At 38.9% G+C, this 22,801-nt stretch overlaps 1 protein-coding gene across 3 annotated transcripts in view; it reads right to left on the bottom strand.

Annotated features, from left to right (window-relative positions):
• Positions 1–12,776: 12,776 nt before the first annotated feature.
• Positions 12,777–22,801, bottom strand: part of MAP2K4 (mitogen-activated protein kinase kinase 4) — a 124,258-nt gene continuing 114,233 nt past the window's right edge. The window contains exons 10-11 of one of the 3 annotated variants that reach the window (XM_003262590.3): positions 16,708–16,753; positions 12,777–15,437 (exon numbers count right to left, since the gene is read on the bottom strand). In XM_003262590.3, coding sequence (XP_003262638.1) covers positions 15,324–15,437; positions 16,708–16,753 — 160 coding nt within the window. In that variant the 3' untranslated portion in view covers positions 12,777–15,323. The remainder of the gene's footprint in view (positions 15,438–16,707; positions 16,754–22,801) is intronic. The other 2 variants (XM_003262591.3, XM_030799363.1) reach the window with 2 other exon arrangements.

Genomic DNA, 22,801 nt, shown 5'->3' on the forward strand with positions numbered 1-22,801 from the left:
CAGTTCCTCACATGGTTGCACATAGTGTTAACATATGGCCCAGAAAATCCACTTCTAGGAATATTCATAAGAAATGAAAACATACATCCACACCGAAATCCACACATAAATATTCATAGCAGCATTATTCATAATAGCCAAAAGGTGGAAACAACACCACAAATGTTAAGCAACAAATAAATGGATTAACAAAGTGGTATATTCATATAATGGAATATTATTTAGTCATACCCATATTTGTACAATGGAATATTATGTAGTCATAAAAACAAATGAAGTACTAATATATGGTACTTACATGAACTCTGAAAATCCATTAAGAAGCCAAACATAAAAGTCCACGTATTATCTAATCCCATTTGCGTGAAAGTCCAGACCAGAGAAATCTATAGAGGGAAAGTAGATTAGTGGTTACTTAGGACTGGGCAGGGTTAGAGTAAGAGAGAGCTTGTCAGAGTATGGGCATTTTTTGAGGTAATTAAAACATTCTAAAATTGACTGTGGCAATGGTGGCACATATCTTTGAATATACTAAAAACTATTAAATCGTACACATTAAATGGCTGACTTATGTGGTATGTGGATTATAGTTCAATAGAGCTATTTTTAAAATACATATGGAGGAAAAGAGTGTCAAGAATAACCAAGATACCTGTTAAGAAGAGCAGAGAGAGGGGATCAGATATGAGGATTTATTATGGAGCTGTAATAAAGACAGTGTGGTATCAGTTCAGGGATAAATAAATTGGTCAATGGAATAAAACTGACAGCCTAAAAATGCATGTATGTTAGGAACATTTTCATATGATAAATATGGAATGCATGATCGATAGGAAAAGGAGAGGTTGATTGTTTAATAAATTGAGCTGGAAAAAATGATTATCACATGGAAAAAATTGAAATTGAATTCCTACCACACACCGTTTACAAAAATCAATTTCAAATGGATTTAGGGCTTAAACTCAGTAATAGCACTTTAAAACTCTCAGTATAAAATACAGGGTAAATGAGAAAGAATAGAGAACCCAGAAATAAAGCCACACACCTACAGCCATCTGATATTCAAGGAAGTCAACAAAAATAAGCAACGGGAAAAGGACTCCCTATTCAATAAATGGTGCTGGTATAACTGGCTAGCCACATGCAGAAGAATAAAACTGAACCCCTACCTTTCACCGTATACAAAAATTAACTCAAGATGGATTAAAGATTTAAATATAAGACCTCAAACTAAGAATCCTAGAAGAAAACCTAGGATATACCATTCTGGACATCGGCCTTGGGAAAGAATTTATAACTTAGTCCTCAAAAGCAATTGCAACAGAAATAAAAATCGACCAATGGGACCTAATTAAACTAAGGAGCTTCTGGACAGCAAAATAAACTGTCAATAGACTAAACAGACAACCTACAGAACAGGAGAAAATATCTGCAAACTATGCATCTGAGAAAAGTCTCATATCCAGACTCTATAAAGAACTTAAACAATTCAACAAGCAAAAAACAAATAACCCCATTAAAAAGTGGGCAAAAGACATAAACGGACACTTCTTAAGAAAAGACACACATGGCCAACAAACATATGAAAAAATGTTAAACATCACTATCATCAAAGAAATGCAAATCAAAATCACAATGAGATATCATCCCATATGAGTCAGAATGGCTATTATTAAAAAGTCAAAAAATAACAGAAGCCGGGCACGGTGGCTCATGCCTGTAATCCCAGCACTTTGGGAGGCCAAGGCAGATGGATCACGAGGTCATGAGATCGAGACCAACCCGACCAACATGGTGAAACTCCGTCTCTACTAAAAATACAAAAATTAGCTGGGCGTGGTGGTGCATGCCTGTAATCCCAGCTACTCGGGAGGCTGAGGCAGAAGAATTGCTTGAACCTGGGAAGTGGAGGTTGCAGTGAGCTGAGATCGCACCACTGCACTCCAGCCTGGTGACAGAGCGAGACTCCGTCTAAAAAAAAAAAAAAAAAACAGATGGTGATGAGGCTGTGGAGGAAAGGAAACACTTATTCACTGTTGGTGGGAATGTAAATTAGTTCAGCCACTGTAAAAAGCAGTTTGGAGATTTCTCAAAGAACTTAAAACAGAACCATTTGACCCAGCAATCCCATTACTGGGTATATACTCAAAGGAAAATAAATCTTTCCACCAAAAAGCCCTATGCACTCGTATGCTCATTACAGCATTATTCACAATAGCAAAGACATGGAATCAAACTAAATGCCCATCGAAAGTGGATTGGATAGAGAAAATGTGGTACATACTACACCATGAAATATGTCATAGCCATAAAAATAATAAAATCAGGTACTTTGCAGCAACATAGAAGCAGCTGGAGGACATTATCCTAAGCGAATTAATACAGGAACAGAAAACCAAGTACCACATGTTCTCACTTATAACTGAGAGCCAAGCATTGAGTACACATGGACATAAAGATGGGAACAGCAGGCACTGAGGACTAATGGTGAGGGCAAGGGCTGAAAAACTATCTATTGGGTACTGTGCTCACTATGTGGGTTATAGTATCGGTTATACCCTCAATCTCAGTGTCACTCAACATACCCTTGCAACAAATGTGCACATATACCCCTTGAATCTAAAATAAAAGTTGAAATTTTAAAAATTTTAAACAAATAAATAAAATATGAATTAAATATTTTTAAATCTTAGTATTAAAATCTTCTTTTATCTTTTTTTTTTTTTTTTTGAGACGGAGTTTCGCTCTTGTTGCCCAGGCTGGAGTGCAATGGTGCGATCTCAGCTCACTGCAACCTCCGCCTCCCGGGTTCAAGCAATTCTCCTGCCTCAGCCTCCCGAGTAGCTGGGATTACCAGCCCCTGCTACCAAGGCCAGCTAATTTTGTATTTTAGTAGAGACAGGGTTTCTCCATGTTGCTCAGGCTGGTCTCGAACTCCCGACCTCAGGTGACCTGCCCACCTCGGCCTTCCAAAGTGCTGGGATTACAGGCGTGAGCCACTGCACCCGGCCTTTATCTTTTAATAAGATACAAGATCTATTAATTTTTATAAGTACTAATGTCTGAATAATTGGTGTTCATAACTATTGTTCATCAAAACATATCTTAAAAACATGAAAAGAAAAGTTACTAAGAGAAGATATTTTCAATACACACCTAAGAACAATTTGGATCAATAATATATAAATGACAATAACAAATCAATAAGGGAAGGATAAGTAACTTAATGGGAAGATGAGCAGAAACTTGAGTGAGGAAACGTATCTGTCCAATGAACATACGTAGACTGCTCATTGTTAGTGATCAGGAAGTCATATCAAGATCGCAATGCTATACTATTTTAAACTGTGTCAATTGGGAAGAACTTAAAAGTCTGAAATATCAAATGTCGGGGAAGATCTGGAGAATAAATTGGTGTAACCAGTTGGGAAACCATTTGGCATTACCTTTTAAAGTTGAGCATTCTCATGCTTTATGATCCAGCAATGTGACAATATAGCAGCAGAGTTTCCTATATCAAAAGAAACTCTGACACTTGTACAGCAGGACACATGTACAAGAATGTTCATAGTAGTACAGTTCACTAGAGAAAAATCTGGAAATAACCAAAATGTTCATCAATGGGAAAGTGGATTTTTTTTTAAAAAAAAAAGAACATGTAATGAAATATTATACATCTATAAAAAACAATATGAAGCTTAGCAAAAGGTTATTAAGGGGGAAAATCCCAAAATATTATAGATATGGCTTTTTCATAAAATATAAAAATAGAACCTAAACTCAAATATATATCACATTAACAGAATCAAGAACAAAAACCATATGATTATTTCAATAGATTCTGAAAAAGTGTTTGATAAAATTCAACATTCCTTCATGATAAAAACATGCAACAAACTGGGTATATAAAAGGAACATACCTCAAAACAGTAAGAGCCATATATGACAAATCCATAGTTAATATAACAATGAATGGAGAAAATTTAAAGACTTCCTTTTAAAGTCTGGAACATGACAAGGATGCCCACTTTCACCACTTTTACTCAACATAATATTGGAAGTCCTAGATAGGGCAATTAGGCAAGTGAAAGAAATGAAGCACATCCTAATGAAAAAGGAAGAAGTCAAATCATCCTCCTTTGCAGACAACATGATCCTATATTTAGAAAAACCTAAACTAAAAAACTGTTATAGCCGACAAACTAATTCAATAAAGTTGCAGGATGCAAAATCAACATATAAAAATCAGTAGCATTTCTATACACCAACAGTGAACAACCCCGCCCCCCCCAAAAAAAACAAAAAAAAACAGCCAGGCGCATTGGCAGATGCCTGTAATCCCAGAACTTTGGGAGGCCAAGGCGCGTGGATCACTTGAGATCAGGAGTTCGAGACCAGCCTGGCTAACATGGTGAAACCCCGTCTCCATTAAAAATACAAAAATTAGTCAGTGCAGTGACACATGCCTGCAGTCCCAGCTACTGAGGAGGCTGAGGCAGGAGAATCACTTAAACCCGGGAGGTGGAAGGTACAGGGAGCCTAGATCACACCACTGCACTCCAGCCTGGGTGACAGAGGGAGACTCCATCTCAAACAAATAAATACATAAATAAAAACATAAAAAATTAAGAAAGCAATCCCTTTCTTAATTGTAAATCTTTGTAGTAAGTTTTCTTTATTGTAAATTCCATTTACAATAGATACAAAAAAATACCTTGGAATAAATTTAACTAAAGAAGTGAAAGATCTCTATAATAAAAACTATGATCAACACTGATTAAAGAAATTGAAGAGGAACCAAAAAAAAAAAAAAAAAAGAAAAGAAAAGACATCCCATGCTTATGGGTTGGAAGAATTAATATTGTTAAAATGTCCAGTCAAAACTATCTACAGATTCAATGCAACTGCTATCAAAATACCAACCACAGCAATTTCTAAAAATCCTGTAATCTGTATAGAAACACAAAAACAAAAACACAACAAATAGCCAAAGCAATCCTTAACAACAGGAACAAAGTTGAAGCCATAACACTACCAAACTTTAAAATATACCACAAAGCTATCATACCAAAAGAGCATGGTACTGGCATAAAACAGACGTGTAAACCAATGGAACAGAGTAGAAAACCCATAAATAAATCCACGCATTTATAGCCAATTCATTTTGACAAAGGTACCAAGAACATACAGTGAGGAAAGGACAGTCTCTTCAGTAAATGGTGTGGGAAAACCAGATGTCCATATGCAAAAGAATGAAACTAGACCCCTATCTCTCACCATATATAAAAATCAAATAAAAAAAGAGTAAAGACGTAAATATAAGACCTGAAGCTAAGATACTACTAGAAGAAAACATTGGGGAAGCACCTCAGAACATTAGTCTTGGCAAAGATTTTTTGGGCAAGATCTCAAAAGCACAGGCAACCAAAGCAGAAACAGGCAAATGAGATCACATCAAGCTGAAAAGCTTCGGCACAGCAAAGGAAATAATCAACAGAATGAAGAAATATTACACTGAATGGTAGAAAATATTTGCAAACAATTCCCCTGACAAGGGATAGTATCAGAATATATAAAAAATGTAAACAACTCAATAGCAAAAAACAAAACAAAACAAAAAACAAACAAAAACAAAAAAAAAACACCAAGCAACCCTATTTTTAAAATGGGCAAATGATCTGAAAAAATATGCAAAATATTTAATATCATTAATCCTAAGGGAAATGCAAATCAAAACCACAGTGAGATATCATCTCACTCCAGTTAAAATGACTACTATCAAAAAGAAAATAATGATGCTAGCTGTGGAGAAAGGGGAAGGCTCATACACTGTTGGCAGGGAGGTAAATTAGCATTGCCACTGTGGAAAACAGTATAGAGATTCCTCAAAAAACTACAAATAGAGCTACCATGTGATCCAGCAATCCCACTGCTGGATATATATTTAAAAGAAAGAAAATCAGTATCTTGAAGAGATATCTGCATTCTCATGTTTATTGCAGCATTATTCACAATAGCCAGGATATGAAATCAATGTTAGTGTCCATCAGTGGATGAATGGATGAAGAAAATGTGGTATACATACACAGTGAATATTATTCAGCCATAAAAAAATGAAATTCTGTCACTTGCAGCAACACGGATGGAACTGGAGGTATTAAGTGAAATAAGCAAAGCACAGAAGACTACTATTACATATTCTCACTCATATGCAGGAGCTTAAAAAGTTGATCTCATGAAGGTAGAGAGTAGGATAATGGTTACCAGAGGCTGGGAAGGGTGAGGTGGATGACAAAGATAGGTTGGGTAATGTGTACAAAAATACAGTTAGAAGGAAGAAGTTCTAGTGCCTGATAGCACAATAGGGTAACATACTGTATTGGGTTGTTCTTATGTTGCTCTAAAGGAATACCTGAGACTGGGTGATTCTAAAGAAGAGAGATTTAATGGGCTCACAGTTCTGCAGGCCGTACAGGAAGCATGGTGCTGGCATCTGCTTGGCTTCTGGGAAGGCTTCAGGGAGCTTTTACTCATGGTGGCAGGCAAGCAGGAGCAGGTAGGTCACATGGCCAGAGCAAGAGCAAGGTGTAGGGCCAGGGAGGTGCCACACTCTTTTAAACAACCAGATGTTGTGAGAACTTACCCACTACCAAAGGGATAATGCAAAAATCATTCATGAGGGATCTGCCCCATGATCCAAACACCTCCCACCAGGCCCCACCTCTAACATTAGGGATTATATTTCAACATGAGATTTGAGGAAACAAATACACAAACTATATCATATAGTTAACAATAATTTATTGTATATTTTTAAATAACTAGAAAAGAAGATCTGGAATGTGATGAACACAAAGAAATGATGAATATTTGGGGTGATGGATATCTTAATTACCCTGATTTGATCATTATACATTGTATGCAAATATCAAAATATCACATGTACATCATAATTACATACCTTATTATGTATCGACAACAAAATATATCCATGTATCCATTCATTCATCTATCAGGGGAGGGAGGGGGGAAAAGATATAACAAACTAATTAGGAGGAAAAGCAAGCAAACCCTTACCACCTGGATTCAGGATGATTACCTTTTGTCAGGAAAGGTGGGAAAATGAGATACTGAGTAAAATGTATGGCTAGATATAGATTATTGCTAAAGTCATAACTTCTGTTTTCACAGGAGTTCATTGCTTTATTATTGGTTAATATAATGTAATAACTAACCACATATCTAAATTAAAGCAAGAGAGGAAATAAGTCACTGGCTAGACAACTGCTTACCAACATAAAACTCGTGTTTTTATCCTTTCTTTGCTAAAATGAGAAGGGAAATTCTGTGTGTGTGTCAGGGTGGAGGTGATGGGAGTCTCCATCCCATCATTCACTGAGTTTATTATTTCAATCTTTATATTGCTCAATTCTTGAAGTTTTATTTGATCCTTTTCTTTTCTTCTAAATAGACTTGATAGTCTCCTTTTCCTGGCTCTTTCAAGCTTTCCTTTTATTTGAACATATTAAACATTCATTTTATATTCTGTATCTGATAATTCAAGTAATTCTTACTGCTTATTTGCTCTGCTAGTTTTCACTCATGGTATCTCGTGCATTTGTGACTTTTTTTTTTTTTTTTGAGATGGAGTCTCGCTCTGTTGCCCAGACTGGAGTGCAGTGGCACGATCTCAGCTCACTGCAACCTCCACCTCCCAGGTTCAAGCAATTCTCCTGCCTCAGCCTCCAGAGTAGCTGGGATTACAGGCATGCACCACCATGCCTGGCTAATATGTACCACATTTTCTTTATCCAGTCTGTCGTTGATGGGCAGTTGGATTGATTCCACGTCTTTGCTATTGTGAATAGAGCTGCAATGAACATACATGTGTATGTATCTTTATGATAGAATGATTTATATTTCACTGGGTATATACCCAGTAATGGGATTGCTGGGTCAAATGGTATTTCTGCCTCTAGGTCTTTGAGGAATCACCACACTGTCTTCCACAATGGTTAAACTAATTTACACTCCCACCAACAGTGTAACAGTTGACTTGAGATATGGCCATACTGCCCAAAGTAATTAATTCTTTTAAAATTTGTATTTTATTGTAATTTGTATTGTATTTCAAATACAAATAATTTGCCTTTATTTGTATTTTTAGTAGAGATAGGGTTCCACCATGTTGGTCAGGCTCTTCCATAGGACTGCTGCAGTTTGCTGGGGGCTTGCTCCAGACCCTAGTTGCCTCAGTTTTTCCCCATACCTGGAGGTATCACCAGTGAAGGTTATGAAACAGCAAAGATGGTAGCCTGCTCCTTCCTCTGGAAGCTCTGTCCCAATTGAACAGTGACCAGTTGTCAGCCTGAACACTCCTGTAGAAGGTGTCTGGAGACCCCTGTTGGGAGGTCTCAGCCAGTCAGGAGGAATGGGATCAGGAACTCACTTAAACCATCTGGCTGCTTTTTGGTAGAGCAGGTGTGCTGTGTTGGGGGGACTCTTCCTTGCCCAGACCACTTGGACTCTCTAAAGCCATCAGGCTGGAACAGCTGAGTTGATCAATCTGCAGAGATGGTGGCCGCCCCTCCCCCTGGATCTCCATCCCAGGAAGAGATCAGAGCTCTGTCCATATAACCCTGGCTAAAGTGGCTGAAGTTCCTGCAAGAAGGCCCCACCCAGTGAGGAGAAATGAATTGGGGTCCCACTGAAAGAAGCAGTCTGGCCACAATCTGGCAAAGCAGGTGTGCTGTATTGTGGGGGACCCTTACTCATCTGGACCATTTGGATTCTCCAAAGCCATCAGGCTGAAATGGCTGAGTCAACCAAACTGCAGAGATGGCGGCTCTCCCTCCGTTCAGGGAACATGGTCCCAACTCAGGCAGACTCCAGCCTGTTGCCATTGGTAGGCTGGAATTCCAAGCCAGTGGGTCTTAACTTGTGAGGTGCCGTGGAAGTTGGACTCACAGAATGATGCTGCTGGGCTCCTTGGATTCAGTCCCTTTCCCCGGGGTATGTACAAACGGGTCTCCCACCTTGCCAGGGATCCTGGGAAGAACGAATGTAAAACTCCTGAGTCTCTGTGTGTGTGCCTCAGTGGCCAGTCTGCCAGAACTCCACACAGCTCTGTGTATTGAACCCAAGGCCTTGGTGGTCTGGGCTCATGAGCAGGTCTCCTGATCCATGGGTTGCAGAGATCCAGGGGAGAAGCATGATTCCCCAGGCAGGGTCGCACATTCACTCATTGCTTCCCTTGGCTGGGTATTGGGGTTCCTTTGGCTCTGTGCCACTCCTGGGTGGGCCATTGCCTCACCCTTCTTTCCTCAGTTCTTCATGGGTTGTTTGCCTAGTCAGTCACAATGCGAGAACCTGGTGATTTCAGTTGAAGGGGCTGAATTCACTCACCGCTTTCATTCCTCTCCCTGAGTGCCATGGACTGCAGCTGCTTCAAACAGCCATCTTGGCCTCTCTCTGTGTTTGTGATTTTTGACTGTGAGCTATTCATTTCCCTTTGAACCTCACCTGTAGTATTCTTTGAGGCCTGAATTGAAGGAGATTTTCTCAGAAGATAATTTTTATTTGCTTCTATTGGCCACCTACATACTACCAACCTAGGTCCATTTAAGTTCTCTGGTTGAGGGTTTTGAACCACAGAGATAGTGAATTTAACCATGAACCCACATGAAAGTTGACTTGTGGTTATGGATTCTTGGAAATTTCCTCCAACATACGCCAATATGAAGGCAAAGATGTTTCAATTCATCTCCAACAGATTTTCGTTGGAGATGAATTGAACGTTTATTTTCCTATTTTAAACTTTGTATGGAGCCCTTGGGGTCTCAGCTTTATTGGAGGACTTCCTATTAGATATCCCTCAAAGCTCAAGGTTCCTAGCATTCAGCAGAAACTTACAGCATGAAAGACCTACTTGTTGGCACTTGGTTAGGCAAGTTTCAAAGAAAGGCCCTGACATCTTCAGAAACAAAAGTTGATCCTAGCAAATTTTTTTTTCTGTCCTCAATTGAAGCAACTCTTCATGCTTTGGAAATGGATTTACTTTCTAGAAAAAAGTAAAAGCAGGTTAGAATTCAGAGTCCCTGCTTCTATTTATGTGGGAGCTTGACAGATTCCTTATTTTTTGCCAGCTCAGAAAAGCATTTAAAAATAAATATTTTTATTTTGTAATTGCCAGTGTAGTTACTCCAATTGGGAGTATAATTAATACTATATAACCTAGCATTCTGTCAGAAATGGAACACACTAGTACTTTCTTAATGGCTACTGACAATTGCCTACTTTTGTTTACACAATACCTAAAATTTGATTGCTAACCTTTGTGTGGTAGGATAGTGCCAATTACAAGCCATATTCACTTTGCATTTAACAGAAGTATGCCATGGATACATTAATCCAATTTATTTTGCATTCCAGGGGAAAATCATCTAAGCTAAATAGAGTAAAACACCATCTTCAACAAGTGTGATAAAATCAGGTGTATGTGGCCTAACAGAAAATCAGTATCATAATATGACAGCCTAGGCTGACTAGAGGACTGGATCATAAATATGACTAAGACTGACTTCAAATTACCAACAAGTAAGAAAACGTATGAATGACCATAACTCAACAAGATCAAATGTAACATAAATATATGTAGAAATACATATTCTGTTCTCTTGAGCTCAAACAATAGACTTAGGAAAGGGTTCCTAAAATGTCTGACATTAACCTAAGGTCTTAAAAGATGAGTAGGTGCCTTCAAAAGGCAAGTTAAAAAAAAAAAAACAATTCCAGACAAAAGGAACCAGCTTATGCAACAAGAAGGCAAAAAAGAGCAAAGCAGATTTGGTGAACCATGAAAGGTTATGAATGGTGCAACAGATGGTATAAAACAACTCAAACCACTCAAACCAGAAAACATTATTCCAGGCTTCTTTACCCCACACTTTTGACTGGGAACCAATAAAGTATCATGTAAAATCCAGCTAAGACAGTTGGATCGAATCAATTAAAGGGAGGCCAGGCATGCTGGCTCTTTGTAATCCCAGCACTTTGGGAGGGCGAGGCAGGTGAATTGCCTGAGGTCAGGAGTTCGAGACCAGTCTGGCCAACACGGCGAAACCACATCTCTACTAAAAATACAAAAAAAAATTAGCTGGGCGTAGTGGCAGGCGCCTGTAATCCCAGCTACTTGGGAGGCTGAGGCAGGAGAATCGCTTGAACCTGGGAGGTGGAGGTTGGAGTGCGCCAAGATTACGCCATTGCACTCCAGCCTGGGTGACAAGAGTGGGACTCCATCTCAAAAAAAAAAAAAAAAAAAAAAAAAAAAGAAAGAAAAAATTAGCCGAGTGTGGTGGTGTGCACCTGTAATCCCAACTACTCGGGAGGCTGAGGTTGCAGAGCCAAGATTGCGCCATTTGCATTCCAGCCTGGGCAACAAGAGCAAAACTGTCTCAAAAAATAAAAAATAAATAAAATAAATGAAAGGGCACTTTACTCATTCTCAGTGATTGCCACATTAACATTATCATGCTAATGGATTCAGTCCATGACACTGAATTCTCAGGTGTTGCACTTAAGAATTACAACCTAGAGTTCCTCTAGTTAATTCTAAGGTAATTACACAGTTGCCTTTGTATGGATCACTTTGTACGTAAGCCCCACTGTGGCCCCCAGAACCTCTGCCTTCAACTCATTTCCAAAACAACAAAGCAGGCCCTGGTCAGGTTTATGAACAGAGTATCCCCAACTATATTCATTCTTCTCAACTCCACAACACTTCTTTAATAGCAGTGTTTTTAAATTAATGTAACTTCTTAGGGTAAATGTTACAGCCTTGAATTTGAATCTCAGCTCTGCTCCCTACTGTTATTTGAGCCAGAACTTCACTTCTCCGGACCTTGGTTTTCTTATATCTAAAAGGGGATACAGCCACTTGATTTTAGTGGGATGCATTTGGAATCAAATGAGATGAACAAATACAAGGCAGTGTCCTATGAAACATGGAGTGTGTAGTCTATCTCTCATGCCAGTATTGAAACCCAATGGGTACCCTTTCCCTTAGCAGCTGAGGCTTAGCTGGAGAAACCAGAATTCCTGCTTTCACACCCCTCTCAGGGAATGTTTGATACCACATCTGGCTCTGTAATAGTATCTCAGGTACAGTTAGGAGCAGGCACAAGGGTAAGGTGCTGAGTCACCATAATATCAATGAATCTGTTATCTGATCAATCACTGGTCAGAGGTAGAGTACAGCAGATACATTCAGTGCTGGAGCCACAAAGTGCTTTTCTCCAACAGTTTTCAGGCTCCCATGGCTTTTTGTTCACTTCCATTGTCCTCTCATCCATAAACCTCCCAGGTCTGACCCCCACAGGTCTTTTACACCCACAATCCTCCCTACCCTTCCTAAGGTAACAGTGATTCCAACCCAGTATCTAACCTGACACCTAATGCTCACCTGGCAGCTGTAGCACCAAGAGCCAAGAGCATGGCTGGAAACCATACACGGGGCCCAGATAGACTTACAAGTTGTACCTCTCCACCATGACACAGGTTGAAGAACTGTACCCACTTCCTTTAGCATTAAGAAAGCTGGGGCAGGTCAGGACAACAAACAAAGAAACTCAAGAGACTGTGACTCCTGTTCAAGCAAAGCTGTGCTTAACAGATACATCTGTGGTTTCAAGAAGGATAAGCAAAAAGGGTAGCCACGAGAAGGAAGAAGAAAAAGAAAGCAGCCATAAAACACTTTCAAAAGGAGGTCATTTTCCCCCGGTGTGAAATGCACAGATAATTTAATGTAATTTATTTGATTTTCCCCTCTCAGGGTCTGATTTCAGAAAATCAAATTACAAAGTCATCATCACATCCTAGATTTATTACAACTGACCTGCAGGCAAAAGGATAGAACTATTACATAAACACTTCGATTCCATGTATATATCTTAAATAGAGGAGGAATTCAAACAAGAATACAGGATAAAATATTCCAAAGCTCCAAGAAGCAGTTATGTTACTGAGCTCCATATTTTACAGACAAATAAGGCAATATCCCTGCACATTAGCTTTTTGATAATTTTTATACATTTTTCTATGGTACAAGAGAAAAATAACCAGAGCTCACAATGTACAGTTCTTACACTATTTTCACAGTTTGTGAACACTATACACCCTTTTGTTTTAATAAAGATACATTGTAATAAACTCCTTGCCCTTAAGTTTATAGTTTATAATAATCTATGATTAATACACTAAAATTGCCTTTTTATGTGGTCATCCACACAATAGAACGGTCAGATTAGCTCCTGGACAGTCAGAATTGCTTTTATCTCCATTTGCATAATGGCAAAGTGACCCTATGCTGAGCCAGACGGGAAGTTGACAGCAGAGAAACAGATTCCTCTTGAGTCCCCGGGAGCAATGGAGGATGATGGCTTGCTGTGGTGGAAGGGAGACATAAAGCAATGTCTCCTTTCAGAACAGTGGGAAGTCTAAAGTTTAGGATACCGTGGGGGAGAAGATAGGGAAATGAGGCAAGTAGATCAAAGAAATAATCACTTTTGAATTCTGCAATTTACAGGGATGTGACTTTAAACAGCACCATTCTCCCTTTATTGATAGTATTTATGACTGTCACTCTGAGACAAGACACAGCAATACCTGCCACGATTTGGTTCTGTAATGGCATCACCTGCATCTCAGGCCATGGCTGTTTTATATTCCAGTGTGCTTGAACCACTCACAGTGCTGCTTCACTGTCATACAAAGCGTAAGGTTCAGTGCCAGGGTGGCCCAAGTAAAACCTAATGAGAACCTGGCTAATGGGTAAGTGAAGAAGCACAAGATACTTAAATGGCCTCTTGTAACAGTGCTGAAGGTTTTGTTTTGCTTTTTTATTTTTTTCCAGTAGAATTCCAATGCCAAGAAATGGTGGACTACGAGAGGTTCTAGCAGGTGATGAACGTAAAGGCTGCCGTTTCAGATCCTCATCTGGTCCAATGTGTCTCTAGAAAACATGCCTCTTTATCACCTACCACATCAGCTGGTCCCCACTATTCTTAGCCTTTTAAACACTAGCGCATATGAGAGATTTGGGGCTAAAAATCCTTGGTAAGGAACATCCCTGCTAATTGTAAAGGTTTTTTGATATAGAAAAAAGGCAAAATATTGGATTAAGCGAAAGTCACATAGCGACAATAGACCACAGGGGAAGGGAAAGAGATTCGGAAACTGAAGACCTGGACCAGTGATGGCAAGAAGCAAACAACTGAGATTTGGTCTTTTGCTGCCTACTAGAAATCTTTTTCTAATCAATCAAGGCACATTGCTACTAGCTACTTCTCCCTGTTAGTGAGTTATGATGGCTAAAGTATCAGGCTTGGGACCAAGGGGAAATATATAGCTGCTACAAGTTGTTCCAGATAAAATACTAGAATTAAAAACATCTGTAAACTTTGCCTTCTGTACTGCTTTCTTCTTTCAGTCCTGGTGGTTTGTGGCAGGTGGAACATCAAGTTGGCAGCACACCAAATTCTGAGAATGAAAAATTCTTAGGATCAGCACCTTCTTTGACAAGTGGCAGACTCCTGAGTCTTCTCAATGAAAAGTAGGACTGGTAAAGGAGAAAAGAACACATTCTGTCCTGTCTCAATATTTTAATGTTCACCTCTTTGAACGCAACATGGTTTTTGGTAAAGATAAATTCATTCTAATTTAACATGATATTTCAAACAGGAAATTTGGCTGAGCACATCGATCCCCAAACATCAACTGTAACTGTAAAGCAACAGAATATCACATCAGTAATCTATTGCACTTGGTGAAGAAAGTAAATTCCTCCTTTGTCTCCCAGCTCCAGAAGGCAATGTGTCTCGTTGGCTGTGCAAGCTCTTCTCACTCAAGCCCGAGTTTCTATGTTCAGACATAGTACATCCATCACTGTGTCCTTCCAGGATTTGGAAGTCTGACAAAACACCATTCCAGTAGCTGCATCTCCAGGTTCTGAGTCTAGAAATGAATTTAAGATGTGATCTAATCACAGTCAACAACTTGATCGTACTGACTTCCACATTTCATGAATATGTTCATCACAAAAGAGCAGGATGAGGTCTCTCTGACCAGCACTAACACTGTGTGATCAATCAGGTATTACAAGGATGCACGTTCTAGGTGACAGGAGTATACAGACATGATGGAAACGAACACCAATCTTATTGCACATGGTGTCTGGGCGAGCAATAAACACTGTGATACGGGATGAAAATTCTTTACGTCTTGCTTCCTCTCAGCCCTTTTTTCTAGAGTCTGATGTAGCAGCGATATCAATCGACATACATGGGAGAGCTGGGAGTAGCTGGCATTTGATCCAGGATTTTACAAACATAGCATGCGACCTCAACAGCACGTTCTTCATACATCAAAATAAAGGGATGTTTCTGCAAGAAAATTGAAAACAAAAAAGTCAAAAGTTTGTACGACAGCCCAAACTGAACATTTTCCAATTTCTATAGAACACAGAACTCCAGGCTCCCAACCACACATAGCTGTGAAATATCACAACACTACAAGTTCAGAGAGGCGAGAACGGCCTTTATTCCATGCAGATATGCTAATGGGCATGGGCATGCCTAGAGAGGATATGTGGTAATGATTTGAAGGTGCCACCTTGGCAGTGAGGTCTGGAAAGTTATCTGTATACCAGGGAGTGTTTGTTGAGGAAGACAGCCAAGTTGTTACTCAGCACAAAACGTAGCTGGAGCCTCCACCACACCATCTAAGAGCTAGGAAGAATGACGCAAATACCAGTCGCTATTCCTCTTGGGACACCAATATAAATCTCGACCTCCATTTCCCCCATATACAACAGGAGGATCTTTTTACAAAAAGGTCGCAATCCTTTTGACCTCTTCTTTTGACCTTTTAACAAAAAGGCTGTAATCCTTTTGACCAAAAGAGGCCCAGGAGAAATTTGCCCCAGGAGCTTCTTCCCTGTACTCTCCAGAGCTGGGGTCCCAGTATCTGCTTCACTAACCCACCTTTTAAAACTCCATCTCTAGCAACAGTTTTCTTTTACAGCCTAAGTATGTTGACTAGATATTTTTACAGTCATTGGTGGACTGTGATATCATATGTTCGTCACAACATCCTTGGAGAGCTAGTAGTTAAATGTGACAAACAAATGGATCTTTTCTTAAAATACTCCCACATTATTAGATTACAATACTTTCTCCCTACCCTACCAATGCCACACCCAGTAGACTGCTTAAAACACCCAAGTTCCATGGGATGAATGAGAACTTTCGAAGAAATGAGAATAGGCTGTATGATGTAAATTTGTGTGAGTTTTTATAAAGGCAGAATAAACACAAACTTTTCACTGATTTTTTTCTTATGGCTGCATCCCATATACATAGACTATGCAGTGGAAAATGGCTTCTTAAAGGGAAAGTCAGAATTCTTTCGGGGTAATTTTTATAACATGTTAAGACCAAAATTTTCCATGAGAATTTAGCTAGTATTGGTAGAAAACTCGTAACTACAAGTTTTCTCTTTCCAAATCTTTGTTTAAAAACATTAACAAAAAACACTCAATATAAGTTGAGATGTTTGTTTATAACAGAGGCCCACCGCTTGCTTAGTGAACCAGCATGTTAAGAGAGTTCCGGGGTGAGGATGTACCTACAATCCCCACAGTCCCACACTCACCAGAAGCTCTTTATACTTTGGCCTTTTGGATTCATCCTTCGTAAGGCTAAAATAACATAAAAATAACATTATTAAAATGTAGATTCATTTGCCTAAGTATTTTTTTCACAGATGAAATATTACAAAGAATGAAACAGTTCTTTCCTTCAGATCCAAAGTAACAATGCAGACAGCCTGCTAAACACAGTAAAGCACATACAAAAAATTATGACAATCTATAATCTGAAGATTTATCTCTAGGATAGTCAGTGTAGGATGATTAGTTAAAAATTAGAAAAAATATTAATTCTTGAAAATTGACTAAATTGTGGCATAGCTACACAGAATACTACAGTTAAATATATAAATGTTTTATAAGTATAAAATTATTTGTGTACATATATGCTTTTCTAAATGTAAATAAATAAGTAGACAGATACTTATGCAGATACTACCCAAGAGAAACCAGCAATCAAGTAATTCTGGGAGATAAATTATATATACATTTTTATCAATTTATCCTTAAGTTTTTAAAAAGTTTATACTCTGTATCTCAATATGTTCTTTGGTCCAAAAGTTTAAAACAATATAACTTCGCTACAGACTGTATCAGTATATAAAAATGTCTGCTCTGTTGACATTTTCTCCTTGAATTCTACCTTGCCTAATTAAAGCTGCCAAAAGTATTTTCATTTTGTTTATATTTACCTCATCTATCTTTGCCCATATCTTAATCACCATTCCCTTCCAACCTCAATTAATATTTTACCATCAAACATGAATTAATATGGGTAACATAGTTCACCTCTTTCTAAACTCATTGCTGTTTTCCGTATCCCACAACTTCTGTAATGGATACTGCAATGTGCTATGTAGATTCCCTCTTTAAGAAGGAAGGACTTATTCTTTCACTGTGGGGCATGCTGCCAGCAGACGACCCTTTACTATCAGCCTCTTCAGGATTACCACAGCTAAAGAGAGCCACCTTAGCCCTCCTGGGACAGTCCGACTCTAACGACTGATCCACAAAAGTGAATAAAAATCCAAGACCCTCATTCCAAGGCGTGTCAACATAGAGTCAGCTGAGGCCTTCACTGACACAGCAACTCAACCTCTCCTGCCCAATCTCATTTCCTTCTCATTGGTAGTGCTGATCCCAAGATCACTACCTAGTCAACTTCCTACACTCTTATCTCTGTCTCGAAAGTCTGCTTTCCAGGTATCCAACCTGTTACATCCTTCTTCTGGGTTAACTTTTCTTCTTGGTCAAATACAGTTGGCCGCTGAGCAACACAGATTTGAACTGTACAAATCCACTTATACGTGGATTTTTCTTCTGCCTCTACCACCCGAGATAGCAAGACCAACTCCTCCTCTTCCTCAGTCTATTCAATGTGAAAACAAGGATGAAGATCTTTATGATGATCCACTTCCACTTAATGAATAATATATTTTCTCTTCCTTATGATTTTCTTAATAACATTTTCTTTTCTCTAGCTTACTTCATTGTAATAATACAGAACATAATACATATACAAAACATATGTTAACTATGTTATCAGTAAGGTTTCTGGTCGACAGTAGGCTATTTGTTAGTAGTCAAGTTTTGGGGTAATCAAAAGTTATATGCGGATTTTTGACTGTACAGGGGGTCAGCATCCCTAACCTCCACACCATTCAAGGATCAAAACAGTCTATGAATTGTAAGTGCTCAGTCTTCCCATTCCTAAAAATGTCTGTATTTCTTCCTTATTGTGAATATTTGAGTGCCTGAGTCTAAAACTTTAGGACCAGGCTGACAATTATTTTCCCTCAGCACTCTAGTGCTGTGACTCCACTTTTTCCTGCAACTATTGTGGCTGGGAACAAATCTGCTGTCAGTCTTATTATCAATCCTTAACAGCTAATCTGTTTTCTCTTCCTGATATTGCTTGGTAATTTTGCTTCAATACATAAATGATGATAAACAAAGGTATAAATTTAAAGGTAAATTTATACCTTTATCATTTATGCATTGAAGCAAAATTGCAGAATATCAATTAAAATTTACTTTTGAATTTATATTTAAATTTATCTTTAAGCTTATACCTTTTTTTATCCTACATGATAAAGAGACTTCACTTTCAATCTGAAAACCTATACTAAATCAGTTCTCAAATGTTTTCTTTCCCCTATGATCTCTGTAAACATTGCTTCTCCACTTTCAGAGTTGCCTTCTCTATTTCCATTACATGCATCTTAGAACCTCTTACTCTGCAATCTGTTCTGATTCTTTACTGTTTTTCATATAATCTGTGTCATGCTGGGGGAACTTCTCAGCTCCACTTTCTATTTCCCTAATTTTGTCTTCAATTATCTCCAGTCTAGAGAACATCAAGTCTGTTGTGTCTTTTATATCAACAGCTATGATTTTTCCATTTCCAAGACTTCTATTTCCAACTGCTTCATTTCTTCCTCAGTTTTAATTGAATTTATACCTTTATTTCCTTGAGCATCCTAAATATACTGATTTTCTTTTACAGCATATTTCAGACAATTTCATAAATCTATTTCAACTTAAGTTTCTGTTCCATTTTGTTAAATGCTTTCTTAGCATTACACTTCAGTATTCAGGAATTTTGATTTGCAGACTCATTTTGAAATAACATGCTTACCCTCCACGCATATCCATTCATTTGTTCAACATATGTCTGAGTGCCCTACTAATCACTATGAACTGAACTGGGAGCCAGGGATACACACATAGAGCAGTTTTACAGTTGCCTCTATTTCACAGGGCCACCAGTATCAAACAGGGTCCTGTAATGGACCTTTCAAGTTCCACTCCTATGTTGGTATTAGGACAATTACAGTTCCAGTCCTCTGGTTGCAAAACCAGTATCTAAAGCCTTGTCCTTGTATAGTACCATAGCTTGCTTAAAGCTGTGGCCCAGGAAGTAACTGACATCATTTTTTTCATTCTCCAGAATGAAAAATGACCTGGAATCCAGAAAGTCCATGGCGTCAGATCTACACAGCATTTTGTAAGTATTTTTGTTGTATTTTTCACCCACACAGATGTTTTCTTTGCTTTTTTTTCATCTACTGGAGCAGAAAATTACGTCAGTGTATAAACTTATGATGCTATTTGGGTGGAAATCTTAAACTATTAACATTGACTGTCTTTTGTTTCTGAATTACAGCTGACATTAATAATCTGTTATCAATAATTACATTAGCTCCTCTTAGACTATCTAATAAGGTAGCCGTTAGCAAAATTAATTCCAATAAAAAATGTATTTCCTTAGTTACATTAGCCACATTTCAAGTGCCAGCAGCTACCACACTAGACAGAGCAGATTATCGGACATTTCCATCATCTCAAAAAGTTCTATTGGGAGAGCTTCAGCTCTATCTTCTAGTTCATTAATCTCTCTTCAATGATATCTAATCTGTTGAATCCAGCTATTGTTTTATTTTATGCCTTTTATTTCTAGAAGTTCTATTTGGTTCTATTTGTGTTCCCTACTTATATTTCTAAGCTGCCTCTTTTTCTTTAAACTTAAATATTTTTTTAGTTTCCTTTCATTCCAATATTTGAAGCCTTTGCAGATCTATTCCTACTATCCATTGTTTCTGATTCTCATTTCTTTTGTGAGTGTTGAGATTTTTTTGTGGACTACATATTCCACTTGACTTTATTTTTTGGAATCATTTAGTCCTGGGCTGAACAATTTGCTTTTGCTTCTGCCCATCAACTGCGGGCAAGAGGAGGGTATCTTTCCAACCAGGGACTTTGAAAAGTAATTTTTCTTAAAATTAAATTCTCTAAGTATTTTTACCATATTCAATATGAATGCAGATGGCAAATCTACATTTGCTTGGGTTATCCTTTTTTAATTTACTTTGACTTTTCCTTCTCTCCCATAATCTCCCTCCCTGAATTTCAGTCAACTTCAGAGCTCCATGGATTCCTCAGTTTTGCACCAACTCTTTTACATTTTAAGAGGGACTTTAGGTGGGGCACGGTGGTTCACCCCTGTAATGCCAGAACTTTGGGAGGCTGAGGCAGGCGGATCACCTGAGCTCAGGAGTTTGAGACTAGCCTGGCCAACGTGGTGAAACCCTGTCTGTACTAAAAATACAAAAATTAGCTGGGCGTGGTGGTGCGTGCCTGTAGTACCAGCTACTCAGGAGGCTGAGACAGGAGAATCACTTGAACCTGGGAGGTGGAGGCTGCAGTGAGCCAAGATCATGCCACTGCACTCCAGCCTGTGCGACAGAGCCAGACTCTGTCCTAAATAAATAAATGGCACTTTAAAATGCTTATCCAGGCCAGGTACAGTGGCTCACGCCTGTAATCCCAATACTCCAGGAAGCTGAGGCAGGAGGATCACTTAAGCCTGGGAGTTTAAGACCAACCAGGGTAATACAGTGAAATCCAGTCTCTACAAAAAAATTTTTTTAAGAAATTAGCCAGGTGGGCCAGGCGCGGTGGCTCACGCCTGTAATCCCAGCACTTTGGGAGGCCGAGGTGGGCGGATTACCTGAGGTCGAGAGCTGACCAACCTGACCAACATGGAGAAACCCCAACTCTACTAAAAATACAAAATTAGCCAGGTGTGGTGGTGGGCGCCTGTAATCCAGCTACTTTGGAGGCTGAGGCAGGAGAATCGCTTGAAACCGGGAGGTTGAGGTTGCGGTGGGCCGAGATCATGCCATTGCACTCCAGCCTGGGCAACAAGAGCAAAACTCCGTCTCAAAAAAACAAACAAACAAACAAAAAACAAACAGAAATTAGCCAGGTGTAGTGGCACATTCCTGTAGTCCCAGCTACTTGGGGGGCTGAGATGGGAGGATCGCTTGAGCCTGGGAAGTTGAGGTTGCAGTAAGCTGCGATCATGCCACTGCACTCCAGTCTGGGTGACAGAGTGAGTGAGACCCTATCTCAAAATAAAATAAAATGCTTATCCAGCATTTTAGTAGTTTCAGTGCAAGTGTTGTCCAAGATATCTAACGCACCAAAGTAATGTGAAGTGACCACATTCATCCTGTTATAGCTGTTTCTCTGCTCTTCAGGTATTGCTGACTTGGTGTTTTGTATACATTTGTGTGCATGTGTTTTAATTGAAAACTTGTCAAGTCTGATCTTTTCTCAGAATACACCTAGATGTGGCTTCCCTCTACTCTTGTTTAATTTGGTCTGGTATTTTAATCTAAGAACTTGAGTTATTCTTCAAGTAGAAGGAATTTTAATTCTTTGTCTACAATCAGTTAAATAGAATATTTTGGATTTTTCTTCTCTCTTACCATTTACCTCATGTTCATCTTTTTATCCCTTTATTCTTAAAGATTAACTAAAGGGTGTTACAGATCTGGTTAACCTGCAATACTCAATCTGCTGTGTGCCACCATTTTCCCCCATTCAGTTCAGGAATCATGTTTACTATCTGAAGATAACGTTTTTGGAATTCAAATTATTCCCTCCTTACAATTTTTTACCTTGATTTTTTTTCTGTGACATTTTAAAGGAAATACTTGTTTACATTTCTTAGGTACAATTCTCCGAATCACTGAATGTCTTCATCTGTTAGTGATTTTTCTTTATCACAGTTAATCTCAGCTATGGATTCAGGTAACTCTGAGAAACCGGTGGAGAGCCATCATTGCAGCATTATCACCTAGGTGGAGAGCCATCACTGCAGCACCATCACCTACTATAGGGATTTATTTTTTGCATTTGCTCTAACAGCGTGCACTGTGTTCCTGCCCTCTACACAACACAGGCATTGCCGTTAGAAGTTATTTCAGCAAAGCCTGAGCTTTTCTTTACAGGTCCTGCCTGCTAAGAGAAAGGCAGGAGTAGATACTACCACACTGTCCCAGCTGCCTGTGAGACCCAGCACAGAAGGCATTTCCTTAAGACATTTCAGGATCGAGCTTTACTTCCTAATTAGCTGTCCCACAAGTTGCCTCTTCTTCCAGGTCTGCTGCCCAAGCTACAGAGTTGTTTATGGGTCTTATATCCTCCTAGTGACTTTTTATATTCCCCTCTGCACACGATAAATTTTGGATTAGGCAATCCATCCCTGAATTCAGTCTTATCCACAGCCAGAGTTTCACAAAAATTCCTCAA

Source organism: Nomascus leucogenys, chromosome 19, assembly GCF_006542625.1.
Source record: "Nomascus leucogenys isolate Asia chromosome 19, Asia_NLE_v1, whole genome shotgun sequence".
In the NCBI taxonomy this organism is placed as follows: domain Eukaryota; kingdom Metazoa; phylum Chordata; class Mammalia; order Primates; family Hylobatidae; genus Nomascus; species Nomascus leucogenys.